This window comes from Ciona intestinalis, chromosome 4, assembly GCF_000224145.3.
Source record: "Ciona intestinalis chromosome 4, KH, whole genome shotgun sequence".
In the NCBI taxonomy this organism is placed as follows: Eukaryota; Metazoa; Chordata; class Ascidiacea; order Phlebobranchia; family Cionidae; genus Ciona; species Ciona intestinalis.
This window is the reverse complement of record NC_020169.2, coordinates 4,728,102-4,748,440: the sequence shown is the minus strand read 5'-3', so window position 1 is coordinate 4,748,440 and position 20,339 is coordinate 4,728,102. Positions and strand designations below refer to the sequence as shown.

General features: G+C 35.0%; 3 protein-coding genes across 4 annotated transcripts in view; 1 reads left to right on the top strand and 2 right to left on the bottom strand.

Moving 5' to 3' along the window:
* LOC100177020 (phosphatidylinositol 4-kinase beta-like) overlaps positions 1-4,919 on the top strand; it is an 8,775-nt gene extending 3,856 nt beyond the window's left edge. Inside the window, exons 6-15 of one of the 2 annotated variants that reach the window (XM_018811509.2) lie at positions 35-60; positions 437-641; positions 933-1,054; positions 1,439-1,632; positions 1,892-2,105; positions 2,830-2,961; positions 3,101-3,252; positions 3,494-3,626; positions 3,845-3,965; positions 4,386-4,919. In XM_018811509.2, coding sequence (XP_018667054.1) covers positions 35-60; positions 437-641; positions 933-1,054; positions 1,439-1,632; positions 1,892-2,105; positions 2,830-2,961; positions 3,101-3,252; positions 3,494-3,626; positions 3,845-3,965; positions 4,386-4,567 — 1,481 coding nt within the window. In that variant the 3' untranslated portion in view covers positions 4,568-4,919. The remainder of the gene's footprint in view (positions 1-34; positions 61-436; positions 642-932; positions 1,055-1,438; positions 1,633-1,891; positions 2,106-2,829; positions 2,962-3,100; positions 3,253-3,493; positions 3,627-3,844; positions 3,966-4,385) is intronic. The other variant, XM_002119520.5, reaches the window with a different exon arrangement.
* On the bottom strand, positions 4,914-16,221 carry LOC100179361 (methionine synthase). Its single transcript, XM_002119232.5, has 24 exons — positions 16,044-16,221; positions 15,561-15,766; positions 15,198-15,357; positions 14,910-15,002; positions 14,558-14,664; positions 14,132-14,298; positions 13,636-13,798; positions 13,179-13,307; positions 12,740-12,916; positions 12,055-12,213; positions 11,581-11,703; positions 11,045-11,342; positions 10,538-10,767; positions 10,140-10,292; positions 9,736-9,855; positions 9,221-9,467; positions 8,810-8,934; positions 8,311-8,449; positions 7,439-7,627; positions 6,868-7,064; positions 6,372-6,572; positions 5,861-5,962; positions 5,427-5,630; positions 4,914-5,172 (listed from the first exon to the last, which is right to left on the bottom strand). Exons 1-24 carry the CDS (start codon positions 16,048-16,050, stop codon positions 5,089-5,091), a joined length of 3,780 nt encoding a protein of 1,259 aa, XP_002119268.1. The 5' UTR covers positions 16,051-16,221; the 3' UTR covers positions 4,914-5,088.
* An 819-nt stretch (positions 16,222-17,040) lies between these two features.
* On the bottom strand, positions 17,041-18,851 carry LOC108949436. Its single transcript, XM_026834374.1, has 4 exons — positions 18,531-18,851; positions 18,092-18,279; positions 17,622-17,854; positions 17,041-17,371 (listed from the first exon to the last, which is right to left on the bottom strand). Exons 2-4 carry the CDS (start codon positions 18,186-18,188, stop codon positions 17,174-17,176), a joined length of 528 nt encoding a protein of 175 aa, XP_026690175.1. The 5' UTR covers positions 18,189-18,279; positions 18,531-18,851; the 3' UTR covers positions 17,041-17,173.
* Positions 18,852-20,339: the final 1,488 nt, after the last annotated feature.

Genomic DNA, 20,339 nt, shown 5'->3' with positions numbered 1-20,339 from the left:
AATCATCATATTGTTCGACTACCATCATCTGCTGGTGTTGTACTTAACTCAAAAGATAAGGTATAAGCCTGTATCACATTAGAACAGTAGCGAATTTCAATAAAAAATATTCTTGTAATAAAACAATCAGTTTTTGTAGTGTTGGAGTCTGGTCGTGTCTAGTAGCGGATATTAAATTGCAGTAGCAAAAATCAAAAAAAAAATATTCTTTTAAAAACAATTCAGTTTTGCTGGTGAAAACTAAATAAAAAAATTAGTTGGTTTTGTTCCCTAATAATTAAATTTGCTGATAGTAAAACAAGAATCATTTTGCAATAATGGACTGACTGTAACTTTAATCCCATTTTTCATAGTGTAACTTGTGAGTTGTAGGATCTCACCTATACATAAAAAATATAAAGATCTGCTTAATTCCCTCATATAACTTACCATACAGGCTCCATACTTGATATGTGTGGAGGTGCTTGAATGCAAAGAGAAAGAGAAATGTGATCCTCCATCCAAGCTATTGGAGAGTTCACTCCGACAATCCGTGGATGACCTGAAGAACTTTAATCCTCCTCCTACACTGGAGGTTGGTCCTCCAAGGAAGAACAGTTCATCTTCGGAAGCTACTCCGGATCAAATTGTTGTCGAAAACGGTAAAACATAATGTGGTGCTTGGTATATGACATGAGTGGACGAGTGGTCATGAACATCTGTTGTCCTGCACTGAGTTGTGGATGGAGTTTTCACATTGGTTGCAGTTTTAACTTACATACATAAGTAGTATAGGTGTTGGGGTAATGACATAAATCCTCGACAAGGGTCGAACGAATAAATACTTCACTACATTTTACCATTGGCAAAGTAATTGCATTGAAGATCATTAATACCTGATGCTGATACAATATTTTCATAATTTGTGTTGATAAATGCTTATTTCTATGAAGACACAAGCATTCCTCCCGACGAAGCTTCGATAGATTCTGTTTCCATGGAAACACTTGATGGTAACCATGGTAACAGCGAAGATGAATGGTCGCAAAGTGACATCACAGACCTACAGATGGAGGTGAGAGGTCAAACGTATGGTGCATTTTTTATGACAATAGCTTAGGTTTGAAGGCTCTTTAAAGCATCCTAATTGAAGCCTGCATTCCTTAGTTATGGAAATGAGTTGTTTAGCTGTGGTTGAGTGCTTGCATTGTAAGTAAAGGATACCAGGTTCAATGCTTGACACTGTTTGATAGGCAGATATATCCTTGGCAAGACATTTACCAGCGGTACTTTAACCCAATTTACACTAATGGGTCGTAGCAACCTGGGTGTCGGGGCAAAGAGTAAACCTCACCTACATACTAAAACAATCTTTTTGGGCAAGAATAGTTTTTGCTTCACCACTTCTCTCATGTATCAATAACTTTCCAACACTTAATACCATCTTCTTCTTCTTCAGTCCCCAACCCAAGTAACAAAGATCGCCCCATCCTCCGCCTCTTGCAGCTCCATTGTCATCCGGACTGGCACCGAGAGCAGCAGTGACTCCGTTTCTGTGTCCCGTATGTCTGTATTGTCGCTCGACAGTATTGTGAGCGGGGATGCATTAAGTATTGATAGCCATGAAGTGTATATAGCAGCAGGGGATATCAGGTAAGGTATAGCATATATGTACATATCATTGAGCAGTATATTGTATTATGGATTTTTGGATGAACAGTTGTTCTTGTGTTTTTCGAAATGTTCATTTCTACAAGTCTCCGATTTTAAATCAAATTGAATCTTATATTTTATAATGATTCTAATGGTTTTTGAGCTTTAAAACAAAAAAGTTCCAATACTGTAAATCATCCATTCTAAACGTATTTTAACAAAGAAGCTTCTACACTAACCTGCTCCATATCAACAACAGGAGAAGATTGACCGAGCGAGTACAAGGTCAGCAAACCAATTCTTTCCGTCGTGACCCAGATGATCCTTCTGCTGCTGCATTAAAAGAACCATGGTCAGCCAAAGTACAACGGATACGAGATTCCTCCCCATATGGCCACCTTGCTAACTGGAAGTTGTTTGCTGCCATTGTTAAGTGTGGGGATGATCTTAGACAGGAGTTACTTGCTTACCAGGTAATGGGAGTGTTGTTGTTTTATGTGTTGCTGCAAATAAGTGCTGTTATCAGGATAATAGTTAACTGTTAACAGTACATGCAGTGTAACCATAGGCACCAAACCTGGGGTGGAAGGGTAGGCAGATTCTACTCTAAAATTTTCTGCATTGCATTATTCAGTAAACAATGCAACCAAATGTCATGGAAATGCCTGAATAACTATTTCTGCCTTCCCTGCATTTAAAAAGTTGTAACCAGAAGATAATAGGTTTGCAGCCCACTTATGGTTTGGCATGTGAACCATGGCACAACAGCAGTAATTGCTGCAACCCAAAGCCCATTAATGGTTTAGCCCAATTAAGGCAGACAGCTTAAGCTTTATTATGCTGATGATGTCTTACATAACTTCCATATACGGGTTTGAGCTGAATCTTATGTATGAACTTTATTCCTCAGTATGTGCTAACCTCAGCAAAACAAATACGATAACATTGCCCAAGGCTTTTTAGTATATTGTTTTGGAGATAAATTAAAAGATAAGAGTGTTGTAACACTACACAGTAACTGATGAACTGTGTTAAAATAATGTTCTTACTATCTTAAATATACACCTAATTGTCCATTTATGTGTTGTACTGTAGATAATACAAGCAAAACAGTAACTAGCAATCACCACTTTCCAACTTTTGGTTTCCCACATTCTATATGTGATTGATAAACACCATTGTTACCTAACAATACAGATGTTAAGTCAGTTGGATGATATCTGGAAGAAGGAAAGAGTTCAGTTATGGCTCCGTCCTTATGAGATCATAGTTACATCTAATGATAGTGGAATCATAGAACCAATTGTTAATGCTGTATCTTTACACCAGGTATTGCTGTTTATACTTTCAGGTAGTTTTAAATGGTTGATTTTTTTTGGTTAAAATGATTGACAAAACTGTGATAGTATATACACCTGGCATCTATTCTTTTCCCACTGTACTTTTAATAACCAGTTAAACTACTCAGGTTAAGAAGAACAGTCAAAGCTCTTTGCTCAACTATTTCTACCAAGAATATGGTGGTCCCAACTCGGAAGGCTTCCTAACTGCACAACGAAACTTTGTGGAAAGTTCTGCAGCTTACAGTTTAGTGTGTTACCTTCTACAAGTCAAAGACAGGTTGGTAATACAACACATTAAGTTAAAGTTCTATATACATATTGAACATACTCAATATAATAATGTAATACCCCCTTTTTGTCTTTAAAAATTTGCCTGGATTTGTCCAGGTATTAAATTAAAGTTATATGTTTTGCACTGTTGTGTTTCATTCACACTAATACAGTATATAGGACGTCAAAACACCAATAAACAAAAGAGCAATTTTAGTTTAAAGTTTTTACAACATGCTTACTTACAGACATAATGGAAACATCTTACTTGATTCTGACGGCCATATTATCCACATTGACTTTGGATATATTTTATCAAGTTCACCAAAGAGTCTTGGTTTTGAAAGTTCACCTTTTAAGCTTACAGAAGAATTTGTGCAGGTTAGTTATATCATGTGCATATGTGCACTTGTGTAAAAATAGAACATTTTATTCGAAGTAAATAGCTTTTCTCGTAAAACTTTTTTATACCATACCAATGTGGCAATGTTTATCTGCCATATGGTGAGACATCATTATGGAAGAGCTATTTACTTTTTGTAATGGCCTGTAGCATCTATAGCAGAATACATTTTTAATTGGTTTGACTTACTTACCAGGTAATGGGGGGTTTACAAGGAGATATGTTTGAATATTACAAGATATTGATGTTGCAAGGATTGGTGTCAGCGAGGAAACATATGGATAGAATCGTTCAACTTGTTGAAGTTATGTCAGCAGGTAAATGGAATAAACGCCATATACTTCAATATATACACTGTTTGTTGTTCTATTTAAGCATGCTAAAATTGCATCCTTGAGTTTTGAGTTTAATTAAAACATTATAAATAATAAATAAAGTGCTTCGCAGTACTTAAAATTTCTAAAAAAACTTTGATATAAATTCTAAAGCATAATGTAGTACAAACACTTGGTTTTATGAAAACCGAGCACTAAGTTACTCCAATAATTGCAACAAGTATTTAGTATTATACACTAGTGGATGAAATATTTCACAATGCTAAAACCTCCAAACAATAAAAGAGCAAAACAAGGTCAAACCAAAGATCAAATACTTTTGTCAATCATGCCTCTTATAAACCAGGCAATAACATGACACCAATAATTGCAACAAGTCAAATATCATGTTTTATTTCTTAGGTCCGTCGCTAGCATGTTTACACGGTGTTAGTACGGTTCGTTCGTTACGAGAGAGGTTCCATCTTTCCCTTACTGAGGATCAACTGCATGAACTAGTTGAGAATATGGTTGAAGGATCCATGCGTTCATGGACCACTAAGCTGTATGATAACTTCCAATATATAACTAATGGCATACTGTAAAAAAGCTGGCAACACTGAAATATTGAGCTTTATTTTTTGATCCACTTCTTGCGTTTGGAGAACACCATCACATTTAAAAGTTATTGCGCATCACTGGGTTGGATTTTATGTTGCGCAACACTGGTAATGGAGTTCAATACAAAGTAGAATTCTTGCTTCAATCTCCGCAACTGACTCCTACCTTTTAGACGAGTCAGCCATTTTACCTTTGCCTTGTGCAATAAAATAGTAAATTACTCCCATACCCACTTTACACTGGTTTGCTGTCGGCAAACTCTTGTTTTTCTTGCTTGTTATGCAATTGCTGCTTCGTCTTTTATCTGAACTAAATGTAATAAACATCTGACTTGCACCTCTTGTTTATTTCTTTAGAAGAAGTAATAATTAGAATACATTCTGTACACGTTATATTGCCGCACAGGTAAAAAAGCAGGGTAGAAATTAAAAATATGTAAAATAGCTTCATCAACATTATTAAAACTGGAACATTAATCACTCACAGCAATATAGGCAGTCTTATGTTATGAATCATAGGAAAGTATGGGGGAAAGCCATTCTTCTATTTCAGCTTTAGTACAACCTTTCCTAGATGCATAGTCTGCCACCTGTTTAAACAACAAGGTTTATAACAGTGCTGCATGATAGCATAATTCAACACCAAGGATATTATATACATACATATGCATGATAGGCTTACTATCCAATTATAGCAACTGTGTCTATATTTATACCACACATGCTTCTAATTGCATTGGGTATTTTGTGTGCATAGACAATAAAAAATTCTATACAGTTAAGGTATTCATCACTATATCAGAGAAACATAAGTTTATCAGTCTATCACCCCACTTATACTTACTTGGTCCTCACATATCTTTCCTACTGCAAAGTACGTGGCTTTCTCATTAGCAAAATACAATCCACTAACTGATGCTGGTGGATCCATAGCGAGCGAACCAGTTAACTTTGTTCCAATAGTTTCCTCTACTTTCATGACGTCCCACATTGTAAGTTTCTCTGTATGATCAGGTTGGCTGGGGTATCCAGGGGCTGGGCGTATTCCCTGGTGGGGGACAAGGTATATAGCATGTAAAGTATGAAAATAATTTTTCAAATTGTCTAAACTTATAACAATGATTTTTGGCTAGTTTGATAATTTATTTTCTTGTTGGAGAAAACTTCAGTAACTTATCCACACTTCCACAGTTTAATTGCTAATGGCAAAAATCAGTATAACGACACTTTCCAGAAAGTTTTTATTTTCTAATGATCACTTAATGTTATATCATTTACCTGATATTTAATTTTATGCAAGTCTCCGGCTTCCAATTGTTCGTTGGATGAATATGGCCACAAGGTGGTACGAACAAGCTCGTGTAAAGCTTCAGCAAACGCCTGAAACATTATGACATCATAATTAACATTATGCAGTAATCTAACTTACATTATTTCCAAGAAATGAAACAGCAAAACAGGCTTCTGTATGGTATAAGCTCTCTACAGAAGCATAATGTCAAAGGCGTCATTTTTAAAATGAAAGTAAAATTATACAATTAAGCACCTCGGCTTTAAATGTAAGGGAGCTTTTATCCTGCTGTTAAGTGTCTATATACACAAGCAGAGTCAAAGTATATTGTATTTGCTACACTAAACAAGGTTTCCTATGTTTGAGACAATGAGTGTAACTGTATTTTATTAATGTCACTCCAGCAAAAGTAACACATATGGTTCCCAGTGCACACCAAGAAACATAACTATTTTATATTAATACTTCTAAGTATATAAAAACTACTAAAATAAATACCTCGGCCAATCGATCAGCAACAGCCTTAGCCATGATGCTGCTGTAGTCATCCATGTTATCTTCATATTGTTTACATAACTCTCTTGCTCCAAAACACGAGACAGCGAACATACCAATGTAATCCCTCACACCACTAACACGTGGTGCAATGAAATCAGATAAACAATAATAAGGCTCGACAGATTCCCATTCTTTTTCTGCCTGTGAGTAAAATGTATGATGTTACTTGTTAAAACCAGCAATGGAACAGTTCGGTAAAATTAGAGGCCTGATGTTAACTAAACAAAAATTCTTTTATTAGGTGATTAACTGCTGTTTTGCTATTATTTTACACATTTACAATTTGAGACGTATTTCGAATTTTGTAAATGTAAGAAAAAATGGTTTTGCATTTCTTGGTCAAATAGCTGTTTTTGATGTAATACGTTCATGATCATGACACAAATTACCTAAAATGGTTGACATTATACTATAGCTTGTATCAAAGACCACTCACTTGTTGTCTTAACCCGTAAAAAACAGCAAGAGGGGTTGTAGGTCTTGGCATGACATCATCAGCGTACACGTGTATGTCGTCACCCACTGAGTTGGCGGGAAAGAAGCTTACAACTCCTTCCATCTGATATAAATCTTCATCAATAATCTTCCGTAGCATCACTTGTGCATCGTTGAACACTCTAAGAGCTTCCTCACCTTGAGAAAGAGGTTGTATGATTATTTAGAGGCAATTTAACCAGTTGTCACATAAGTTTTACACCCCTTGTTGGACAAACATGTATTTAACTTTAATTTTTTTATTAAAATAAATCAATTATGGAAAGGTCAACAAATAAATTCTGCGTCTAAAAAAGGAAAACTGGAATGTAGTCTATATTGCTGTATTATCTCTTTACACCAGCCTATTACGCAATACATGTTAATTGTAACATAAGTACAGTTTTAAATCTTCATATACAACTACACTAATGTTATGATTTTGACTATGGAAATTAGTGTCACTAAAAGCAAGTTACAATAAACCACTATTTACCAACTACTAAAAAGTACAACCAATATTTAAAACTTACCAACTGTTTTATCTTTAAATATTTTTGGGTATCCTCGATTGGGATATTTCCCCCTTAGCTGCCAAACATCAAAGAAAGGTTTCCAATCAATGTATTGAAGAAGTTTCTCAATATGATATTCATGGTAAACTTTATTACCAAGAAAAGTTGGTTCAGTGATGCCAGATGTTGTCCAGTCTATCATTAACTCTATGGAGTAATGGTTGAATGTGAGATTTTGGGAAACACTAGATTTTATAGTGGAACATTTGGAGAAATATCTGCGTATCCACACACTGCAATTATCTCAGTAACTTGACTGTGGGCAGGGGAGTGGCAGCCATTGCTAAATTAGTTCCCAAGCACAAGGACATGAATGACCAAATTACCAAAAGTAATGTCTACTGATCCACACAATGCAATACCTTCAACAACTCAACTGTAAGCATAGCATTAGCAAAAAAGGGCAAACTAGGGTGTGGAGGTAGGCAGGTAAACCTATTTTTTCACTGCATTAACCTGTAAACTTTGGACCCAAAACAGCTTTAACAACTCAACTCTATCATCGAAGTAGCAACCATGAACTTGCTTGAAGCGATTACTCAACCAAAATATGTACAAAATATATAATTTATTTTATACAATGCATTTATTAAATGAACAATTTTCTTACTTTTATTCCTTGTTTGTTCCAGTGAAAGAAACAGCTTAACAAAACAGCTTAACAACTCAAACTCTATTTTTGTTCATACCATGCATTTAGCAAATGAACAATTTTCTTACTTTTATTCCTTGTTTGTTCCAGTGAAAGAAACAGCTTAACAAAACATCTTAACAACTCAAACTCTATTTTTGTTCATACCATGCATTTAGCAAATGAACAATTTTCTTACTTTTATTCCTTGTTTGTTCCAGTGAAAGGAACTTTCGTTCCAGGAGTGAATCATAATGATCCATCCTCACTTCTTCATATTCCTCCTTTATCTCATCCAGATATTCCATCCTCAGATCATCATTTAACAAAGATGATATCTATGGAAGAGGTGGAATGGGATTTGTTAGTTGGGGAAGGGTGGCGTATAAAGGGACATGAACTGTCTGTTGGGCAAATACTTTATTCCAACTGGCGAGGTACAACATATCTTCTTAACAAACGATTGTATTTATACACCTTATGCTCATTGTCAAGGTGTGACATAGGTGTCTTCTTACACCAGACATTTATAATCTATTTTTAATTTATACCATAGGTATTTCCGTATATCTATACACAGTGTTATAATATGCCTTGTGCTCCCTTTCAAGGTACAACGTTGGTGTCTTCTTATACACTAGAGTCTAGAGACTCATGTAGTACCCATACACCCCATGCACACTGTCAATCCCACGTACCACAACAACACTCTTAGAAGCATCAAGCACATGTATAGTAGGTTGGTTGTATCTTGGTGAGATCTTCACGGCTGTGTGAGTTCGTGATGTGGTGGCTCCACCAATCAGGAGAGGGATCTTCATATCTGTGTATCATGAAATATCATATGATTGTTTCATGAGTCGTGAGTAATCACTTTGATATAAAGCTATTACTTTAATGGATTTTTACCTTTTAATCTTAGCATCAGAAGCCTAAACCTTATTCTCAGATACTAAATTATATAAACAGTAAAATAAAATACATAAAAACAAATTCAACTTTCACACAGCTATTATAAATCTGTTTACAGTGAGATATCTTAAACTACCAGCCGCAACTCATTGCTGTATCGAATGCAAGACGGTGTAATGAAACAAATAATAACCCACCTTGTCTTTCCATCTCCTTGGCCACATGAATCATCTCGGACAACGAAGGGGTGATTAGCCCTGATAACCCGATGATGTCGGCTTTATTTTCCAACGCTGTTTGTAAGATTTTGTCGCAAGGGGTCATGACCCCAAGATCAATGACTCGGTAGTTATTACAACCGAGAACGACGCCAACGATGTTTTTGCCGATGTCATGCACGTCACCTTTTACAGTCGCCATGACAACAGTGCCGGCAAATCGATCCTGAAATATGATACTGTTAATTTTTTAATTACTTAAATGTTGGCAGAGGCGTAACTTAGTGTGTTGTGCTTTCTGGTAAAGCAAAGCAAATTTTATTTTGTATTTTCAAGTTGGATTTTGTTTTTATCTACAACATAGTATGATTACTTCTAGCTTTTAATACAGTTTTTATGCAAGACTCCAGTTTGATTCAACTTCAGCCAAAACCAACAAACAAAACTAAAAAAAAAGGTGTTCAAAAACTTTCAAAAATTCTCTGATATTCTACCTCCTCTACACATTCCATTCCCATCTTCTCCATCTCTTTGTATCTCAACTTTTTCTCCTCTTCCATGATCGGGATGAGGTATCCAACTGCTTTCTTCATCACACGAGCTGACTTGATAACCTGAGCATATAATCAAGAAAGTCAAAGACCCTAGGTTCAAGGCCCACTGTGGAAAGTAATAAACGATTTTAAAATAACTTAAAATGTTCTTTTTTACATTTCATATAAAAAGGAATACTCATGACTCACAAAAAAACATAAACTTTCTTCATTTAAACACCACTAAAAATGGTTTTATTTTTAAAACCCAAACATTCAAATTAAAATTGTATTAAACATATGGGCTGTCATATTTGTATTAAGAATAACTATAACATTTACAATTTGTTCATTTTTCAACACACCTGGGGTAAAAACATTTTCCCAGCGCCGAATAAATCTCCTACCACTCCCATACCCTTCATTAATGGTCCCTCAATGACATTAAGAGCCCTTGGATATCTCACTGTGTTTTGCTGACATTCTTTGGTGTCTTCAATAACATATTTGTCAATTCCCTAAAACAAACAAATAATATAAAAATTAAATAAAACATTGTAATACGGGAAAACTTAAACACAGAACAATCTGTTAAATGTTACACTTACCAGATCTATAGAAAATAATAAAGGTATTTTAACAAAGTTTGATTTTTTTTAAATGAAAAATGCAAAACTAGAAAACAAGTCGGTGGAACAGAATTTAAAACGGCAACCCCCTGGAAATTACCCTGGTCCAAGTTCTCCTACAATGACAACCTCACCTTGACAAGCGAATGTTGCAACCTCTCCTCCACCTCCCAACTCCTCCACTCCTCGCTCTCAACACTCTTGCTCCCACTCTTCCCATAATCCTGCGCATATTTCAACAACTTCTCGGTTGCATCAGGATCCTTGTTCCAAATAAGATCCTCACACAACTTGAGTAAATCAGCAGGTATGTCATCATATACAGGAAGGTTACCGGCATTCACTATACCCATGTCCATACCAGCTGTCGATTTTACAATAAAGTTAAGCTTTGTGTAAAAAATGGTTAAATTAATCAAGCAGCGGTTTTTGTTTTAACAAGAAAGTTTTTTAAGTGGGAAAGGTTTTTTTATCAAGTGTTCCATTTTAGTGAGCAGTATTGTTAACTCAGTGAGGCACTTTAAGAACCTGAGATTTAGGCCAAAGTTGACCCATTACCACATAGGTCAACTCTTTTTGGTAATGTAAAGCTGGTCTATTTGGCACAAACAGCTAAAGTGCAGCAAAAGCAAAGATGTCACCTGTGATTGCATGGAAGAGAAAAACTGAATGCATCGCTTCTCTGATCGTCTCCATTCCTCTGAATGAAAATGATAGATTTGAGAGTCCTCCGCTGATCCTACATCCTGGGAGTGTCTGCTTGATGATGCGGGTGGCATTGATGAAGTGGATTGCATACTCATTATGCTCCTCCATCCCGGTCCCAATTGTCAGAATGTTGGGATCAAAAATGATGTCATTTGGATTGAAACCAACCTGGTCGACTAATATTCGGTACGACCTTGTACAAATACGAACTTTGTCTTCTGAAGACGTTGCCTGTATAATAGGAACATGTGTTAAAGTATATCAGAATGTCTGGCTTAAATCTTTAAAATATTTAGATGTTTAAAACTAAAAGGGTATTCTCAAATTTGCTAAAAGAATATAAAACTACATAAATAAATCAATAAAAAAGTTATTTGCTGAGTTACCTAAATTTGTTTTAACAGATAAGTTTAGACATATAAGAGTGTAACAAACAATGTAACAAAGCTATTTATTCCACAACAATCACCTGCCCTTCTTCATCAAACGCCATGACAACAACAGCCGCACCAAACCTAAGAATCAACTTTGCTTTCTCCACAAAATCTTCTTCTCCCTCCTTTAAACTGATGCTGTTCACAATACATTTGCCCTGCATGGTGGATAATATAAAATGGGAGATATAGTATATGGAGTTTGTGATATAAGATTATACACTGTGGTATAAGATTAAATATTGCAAGAGTACAGTGGTATAAGGAAGTTTAGTATGACCTACACTACACTACAGTATAATACAACACAAAATCTCTTTCACAGCATTTATCTTTTCTAATATCAAGCAATAATGGGCATAGTGCATAGTCACATCTGGAAAGCTTAGGCTTTTAAATACATCTATTCATATTTTACCAGAAAAACAATACATGCTGTAGCTATACAGAACACTCCAATATAATATGCCATAGTTTTCCCCATGTGATAATCAACATCATAATCTCACCTGAGTGGTTTTTAACCCGGCAACTACGATGTTAAAGTTGGATGAATCGATGCAGAGAGGAACCTTTGAAACATCCGGCTCTGATCCGATGAGGTTGATAAACTTAGGCATCACCACTCCTCCATCCAACATCCCTTCATCCATGTTTATGTCCAGGATCTGTAATGAGGAGGATTATAATTGATGCAAGTATCTAAACTAACATATACTTTGTATGGTAAATACATAGATAATACCTTGTGTAGTATGTACTACTCTATACACAAGATACTAGTGTGTAGAAACTTTACAGTATATAGAAAGTATCCAACAAATATGTGGTACTCATAAATACATAGCACACTACTTTGTATAACTTTTACAGTGTATAAATATTAAATAATAGATAGTATCTAACAAATATATGGAGCATGGTAGTGGTACTCTATATATAAGGTACTATTGCGTGTGTGTGTATCATTATGAAGTATAGAAACTGTAAATTTGTGACTTTATAATAAAACAAACAGGATGACAAAGCCAAAGTTTCCTGCAAAGCTTATAAATTTAAAGTCACCTCAAAAATGGAGAGCATAAAAATTACGTTTCTGTGACATTACCCTCCTACCGATACCAATACATATTAATATTTCTTTTGATAATAAACAATATAACTAAGTAATGACGCAAGTGATTTTCTCGTTACCTGAGCTCCCATCTCTACTTGTGATCTAGCGACATCTAGTGCTGACTCGTACTTTCCGTTCTGAATAAGTCGAGCAAATCTACGAGATCCTGCTACATTGCAACGCTCACCGATGTTTACGAAGTTTGTGAGCGAACTTATGATGGCTGGTTCAAGACCGCTTAACAGTAAACATCCCTGTGGAAAAATATTCATTTATGATTTATGAATTTTTTTTAAAAACAGATCAAAAAATGAGTGATTACTGGAAGCAATATTTATAATAAGGAAAAAGGTATTTTCAGGTATCGGTGATTTATATACCTGGTTTAAAATTTATCATTACCATTTTAAGCTGTAATACTTTTAGAGAAAATGTACAACTAACTTAATTTGTTTAACTAAATACACAGAGGCCAACTACAACAGTTTATGAAAAAGACAGGGTATAACACGTTACCTTATGTGGGTCATGAGGAGGTACACGAGGTTTATGGATCTTCACAGCATTAGCAATAGCACGAATATGTTCAGGAGTTGTACCACAACATCCACCAACTATGTTTACCAACCCTGAAGCTGCAAACTCCTGGAAAATAAAAATAACAATTTTTATTCCACAAATTGGTACAGTGGTACATACTTATAAAAACACAAAAATAATATAAAACTTAAAAATATTAGGCTATTGTGGCAGTTTTATTCGCTAATGCCGCCAAAAACATACGATTTATTTAAAAAATCGATGTTTAATACTCTTGAGTGCGATTTTGACATACATCGATTTACCGTTGACTGAAGACATTGAAGAGTGAAGTGGTATGGTTTAGTAGTTTGTAATTTTTTGTTACTGGTAATTCAGTTTTCATATAAAACCAACCATAAATATAAAAAACACATATTATTCTTATCCATACCGCTAGATACTTGGCCGTTGTTTGTGGAGTTTCATCATATCCACCAAATGTATTAGGAAGACCAGCATTAGGATAACATATCACGTATCTATCCGTGAAGTTTCCGATCACTTCAATGAACGGACGCATCTCTACTGCCCCTAGTGCACAGTTTAATCCCAAGCTGAAATCATAGATATAATAATGAAACTATAACCTATAAATGTTAAAGAATATTACATAAAAAGTTTGCACCAATTAAATATAAGAGTATATATGTCTCAATAAAAGCAGGTCCCAGGTTCAAGGCTTTACAGTGAACATTTAGTTCAACTTCACTGGGTATCTGTTGCATGATACACTTCGACTCATGTTACAGCCGGACAGTGAGCATGAGGTGAACAAATATATATTACATATGTATGTTTTATCATACAATTGTGTTTCATAAGAGTATGTCTGTTGTCTGTTATATATTTAAACAACCAAGCTCTTCCATCATATCAAACACACTCACCACATAGGTTTAGCATGAGAGACACTAACAACAAATGCTTCCCCAGTTTGGCCAGATAATGTTCGACCACTCTTGTCTACTATGGTGCCTGATACAAATATGGGTATTCCCCTTAATGGAGCATACTTTTCGTCATCCAAAACAACTTGAATGGCGAACAAACCGGCCTGAAAATTTAGTAAAATTTAAATAAAGATTATTTTTTAAAACAACTCTTTTACTATTTATTTGTGTAAAAGTTAAAAAGCAGCTTTTTAAAAAACAAGTGTAAATATATGTAAAAATAAATGTTACTGCATTATCAGTTATCGATAACTTTTAGGGTATATCTTCCTCCAATGCATTGTTCTAGAATAGATGCTATATAAATATATCCTCACCTTGTTATCTAGAGTTTATACTATCTTATCATGTTCTGGTTCTCACCTTTGCATTAGCTGTATCGAATATAGTTTCCACCAACAAAACATCTGCACCTCCATCCAATAAACCCCTCACTTGTTCAGAGTATGAAGTCACCAGTTCATCAAAGGCTTGGGACAAATAATATTTAAGTTTTTTTCACTGGGAATAAAAAGTTTGTAAATTGTCAAAATCCAAAAAAAAAAAAATAATGATCCACCCACAAAGTTACAAATGTGTTAACTATAAAGTTTAATCAGAAATTTGGAATATAACGAGGTGTATTTTTTGGGCACATTTGGACACGAGGTGTATGAACAGAACATCTGTGTTATTTGTGACACTCAATACATTAAGCTTGAAGTTAGCATCTTACTTATGTTTCTATATTCAGGTTTCTCCACAGATGGTGAAACAGACAAAGTTTTATTGGTTGGTCCAACACTACCAGCAACATACCGCTTCACCCCTGGGAGGACAATACAAATAAAAATGAATTTAGTTAATAACAAAACCATCTACTTTTGGTCATAACAGCTGGTATGCAAGTAATTTGCATTAGTCTGGTGTTTTCAATATTAGGATACTAGCATTAATATGATTATGTATTTATATATATATATATATATACATATTGATGCTACATATTGTTTCTAAAGCTCACCAGTAGCATTGGAGACATCTCTCGCAGCTCGTTTTGCAATTTTAGCCGACTCATAGTTAAGTTCGTACACCACATGTTCAAGTGCATAGTCAGCTTGAGCAATACTTGTTCCACTGAATGTGTTCGTTTCAATGAAATCAGCACCAGCTTCTAAATATGCCTGTGACATCATAATGATCATGTTAAAAGAGATTTATTTAAAAAAGCCAAAATTGTTAGGAAAAAAACAATCAAACATTTACACTTAAGTAAAAAAAACGGGCAATATTACCACACTTAGAATAAAGGTGTGTGCAGGTTTTATTAAATAACAAGTGCTAGAACCCTTGTTTTAAACTTTAATTTATATTTTAAATCCATTACCTTGTGTATTTCATAAATACTTTCGGGTTTGGTCAATGATAAAAGATCATTATTCCCTTTCAGTGGTTTGGAATGATCTTTAAACCTGTCCCCACAAAAGTCCTCCTCTTCCAAACGGAGGTTCTGGATCATTGTCCCCATCCCTCCATCAAAGATCATGATCCTCTTCTGGAGGGTGGACTCAATTTCAGAATATGTTGCAAGACCTGCTCCAAAATGTAAACAAAAAGTTACCTCTGTGCTATTTTTATATGCCTTAAATACCTATACCATGTCAACAACTATGAGTGTAACTCGCTTTATCCTAACAAGGTGGGAAAACAACAGTTGTTATAACATAACATTGCTTTGTTTCACACATCTGGTGTACCTTATCAGTTATCATGTATCGATGAGACGATGTATGTATCTTAGTGATTTTATGTATTATATTACTTTATTTCTCGTTTTTTTTATACAACCACTATTGAAGTATTTTCTTACCGGCCATTTTGTATTGTATATTGAACAGCTTCAACTAAAAAACTATGCGGTTGCTTGACTATGCATCTGCAATTAATATTAATTTCACATTTTAAATCTAAAATAGCATCATTTCTCGGTGCTAGTAAAGAATCTCTCCCCCCACCACTAACCCCTAGATTAGGGGGTTAGTGGTTATAGGGGTTAGTAGTTAGCAAATAAGGTGGGAGGAATTCTTCACTAGCACCCATTTTTTTTAAAACTACATTCTAAAAGCTGTTGCAACTTTAGTTTTCCTATTTTTTTATGTCCGGGAGTTCATATTCTGCATATACTAAACATTAATTCAAATCTGGCGCGTTTGCCATTGTGTACATAACATGTGCGATAACGAACAACTCGGCCTGCTTTCCTGAACAGAGTGGGATTTAAATTTGGAGTTCGTCTGCTTATATATGGCTGGGAAAGCGCTCATGCGAATCTAAAACATAGAGATTTTAAAACCCAAACCACAAGGAATTGGCGGTGTTTGCTCAAAAAAAAACTTTGCATACGTATAAATTGGTAGCCTATCTTTGGCTAAATAACCATTTAACCTTAATGCATCATTATATGATAAGTGACTACAATCTAATCCATTTTTTCTTTGATTAAAAGAAAATTGCATCACTTCCCGTTTTCTTACAATTAACTGAAAGACCAAATCGTTAATTGACTCCTGGCAACGATAACAACAACACACGCAGACACGCTTTGTTTGCATATACAGCTCATGGAGTACATCTGAGGTGGATAACTGTTTGGAGATATTTGTATTCAAATATTATAACTTGTTCAAACCACAAAGTTGGGGTGGCCTTTACAACAACTGTTCTTTAAATAATAATGAGACAAATGCATTTTAGTTGCACCCATCAACTTTTAGAATAAGGGTATGGACTTGTAAGGTGCGATATGATCACCTAACAATAATTTTTACTAGCTGAAAACTCGATCAGTTCACAAAATGAATAGATTCTTTAGGCGTAATGTTGACTTTATTCTCAAAAAATTTTTTACATATGCCATGTAATGAAAAAGGTTATTTAGGTTTATAACAAAATTTATTAATGATAACTAAGTATGAATACAAGCAGTGAACTGATATTACATTATCCCATGTATTTTGTACACAATGGGAATCCCAAGTTATAGTCTCCATCATCTGTCCAATACCCAGTGTATCCAACATTTAGATGGTTGTGATCTGCAACAGTCCATATGATGCTTCCCGATTTTCTATGTGTTTTCGGGTGATACCATCTTACATATGACACGGGCCCCCCACTGCTTTGCCGAACCAACTGATCCTAAAGTTAATTAATTATATTTAAAACGTCCTAGTAGAACTGTGTGTTTAATGCAAAGTTGTTGCATTTACACATTATTAATCCCATAGCAACTTGTTTATTTTCGTTTGAGGGCATTTAAAATGATCAGATTTGCACCATGCCTACTATGATCACTACAGGGTGACCCTTTATTAGTCCTCAAAAAGGAGTGAGCAGGAAGTTAATATTTCAATAAAATCCATAAAAAAAACGATGTGCCATTTTTTACCTCTGATGTATATAGCATAGCAAGCCAAACATAAAAAGTTCCATATGGCGAGGATGTTGTTATTGAAAGTGATGCGTAATCGTACACAAGTTCATACATTTCTTTGTTTACAATATCAACCAAATCCCCTCCTTGACTATAGCAATAATCGGCAGCATCCTTTTTGTCCGACATGCCAAATGGAGTTTTGTAAGGCAACCAAATGCAGTTATGCCTGTAAACCACTCCACTGCCTGTAAATAAACATTTGTTTACTGATTTTTTTATACTAAGGTGAGGTCTTACTGAAGGCACAAGGTATAAGACCTGGCATTTAGACCAGCGTTGGCAAATCATTTACTGACTCATAAACCGTATGAAAATAACAATTGTGAAATAAAATGAAATAGCACACCGATAGTGTATAATAAAATTGTAATCTATATCAACAAATGTATTACTCCAATAAAAATAAGAACTGGTATACTTACAAGTACTACTATTAGATGTAGGTTGTACTCTCAAAATGGAACACTTAGCCAATTGAACAAAACAACCAACAAAAGCGATAAACAGAATAATCTTCATGATTCTCTGTTGCCTTTTGCAAAGTCAATATGCATCTGCCTGGATAACCACAGCTTATATAACATTCAACCGCCACGAACTTTAATGAAAGCTGGAAATAGCGAGTGGAATTACCATAATTGCTTAAAACCGCCAGTAATTAACCAGGTTTTCTGCAGTTATTATGAACATTAGTTTAAATTGGCCAGACAGAAGACCGCCAGTAATTAACCACGTTTTCTAAAGTTACATCATGACTGATAGTCATTAATTAAGTTTGAACAATAACATGGTTTAAATGTTGCCAATTTCATTATACAACTATTAAGTAATTACACTTTATATTTCATTATATAGTCTCACCTTAATGGTACAAATGAAACATAGAATACCACTGATTTAGTTGACTGATAAACCATTTGATACATTATTACCAGTAGAAACACAACAACAAAAAATACTACTGCCTGTACTACCATGCAATGCAGCATTAGTCTGCACACCCGCTTTTGACTGACAGCTAATTAAAATTCCAATTTTGTCAGGACTTTGATTAATGCCAATTGCGTTGTTATGAACATTCATTTAAACTGGCCAGACAGAAGACAAGCTGTAATTACTCTCATGACGCATGAGTTTAATTAATGTAGACATTCATATTTCGTGCACATTAAAGTTATGGAGTACTGTGGGGAAAGATGAGACACTTTTAGCACCTAATTATCAAATACTGGACGTGTTTTAGGCAATTAACAACGGTCTGTGGAAGTCGTAAGGATACAGTTTTATGATTCTTTGAATGTTTTTTGTTTACTACCAAATGGGATGAGAAAAAAGAATGAAAAGTTGCCCTATCTTTCCCCATCCTACTATAAATCAAGTACTTTTATTGTGCATGAGTCTAATGTTGACAGTACATGAGCCTAATTAAACTAAATATGAGGTACTACTTTTACTTACTGTATAAACACTTACCTACAGTGAGGGCATACGGCTCTGGGGAATACCCCGTAGGGGGTTGAATGGATTAAAGAGAAAATTGCATAACTTCCCGTTTTCTTACAATTAACTAAAAGACCAAATCGTTATTTGACTCTTCCTGGCAAAGATAACAACAACACACGCAGACACGCTTTGTTGGCATATACCGCTCATGGAGTACATCTGAGGTGGATAACTGTTTGGAGATATTTGTATTCAAATATTATAACTTGTTCAAACCACAAAGTTGGGGTAGCCTTTACAACAACTGTTCTTTAAATAAAAATGAGACAAATGCATTTTAGTTGCACCCATCAACTTTTAGAATTAAGGTATGGACTTGTAAGGTGCGATATGATCACCTAACAATAATTTTTACTAGCTGAAAACTCGATCAGTTCACAAAATGAATAAATTCTTTAGGCGTAATGTTGACTTTATTCTCAAAAAAATTTTTACATAAATTTGCCATGTAATGAAAAAGGTTATTTAGGTTTATAACAAAATTTATGAATGATAACTAAGTATGAATACAAGCAGTAAAATGATGTTACATTATCCCATATATTTTGTACACAATGGAAATCCCATGCTATAGCCTTCATCATATGTCCAATACCCAGTGTATCCAACATCTGGATGGTTGTGATCTGCAACAGTCCATATGATGCTTCCCGATTCACTATGTGTTTGCGGGTGATTCCATCTTACATATGACACGGGCCCTCCATTGCTTTGCCGAACCAACTGATCCTAAAGTTAATTAATTATATTTAAAACGTCCTAGTTGAACTGTGTGTTTAATGCAAAGTTGTTGCATTTACACATTATTAATCCCATAGCAACTTGTTTATTTTCATGGGGGCATTTAAAATGATTGGATTGCACCATTCCTACTATGATCACTACAGGGTGACCCTTTATTAGTCCTCAAAAAGGAGTGAGCAGGAAGTTAATATTTCAATCAAATCTATATAAGGATCTATTGTAGTTGCAACAGTATGCGTGATCTATGTCTACATCGTCACCGTGGTATAGTGGTTAGCGCGCCTGCCTGTAACCCAGAGGTAATGGATTCCAGGCTCGACGCTGCTACCATTGTGGGCATATGTGTCCTTAGGCAAGACACTTATCGGCAATTGCTCCAACCCAGTGGCCACTAATGGGTTGAATGAATGTAACTTACTTTAT

Bases quoted from the DNA above. Each gene is read 5' to 3' on its own strand.
- LOC108949436 (XM_026834374.1), bottom strand. From the start codon at position 18,188: ATGAAGATTATTCTGTTTATCGCTTTTGTTGGTTGTTTTGTTCAATTG. The intron at 17,855-18,091 runs GTAAGTATACCA...GTTTATTTACAG, and splicing joins TACATCTAATAGTAGTACTT to GCAGTGGAGTGGTTTACAGG. The intron at 17,372-17,621 runs GTAAAAAATGGC...AATTAACTTTAG, and splicing joins CTATGCTATATACATCAGAG to GATCAGTTGGTTCGGCAAAG.
- LOC100179361 (XM_002119232.5), bottom strand. The intron at 10,293-10,537 runs GTGAGGTTGTCA...TGTTTGTTTTAG, and splicing joins TGCAACATTCGCTTGTCAAG to GGAATTGACAAATATGTTAT. The intron at 7,065-7,438 runs GTAAGTTTTAAA...CTCTTTCTCAAG, and splicing joins ATTTAAAGATAAAACAGTTG to GTGAGGAAGCTCTTAGAGTG.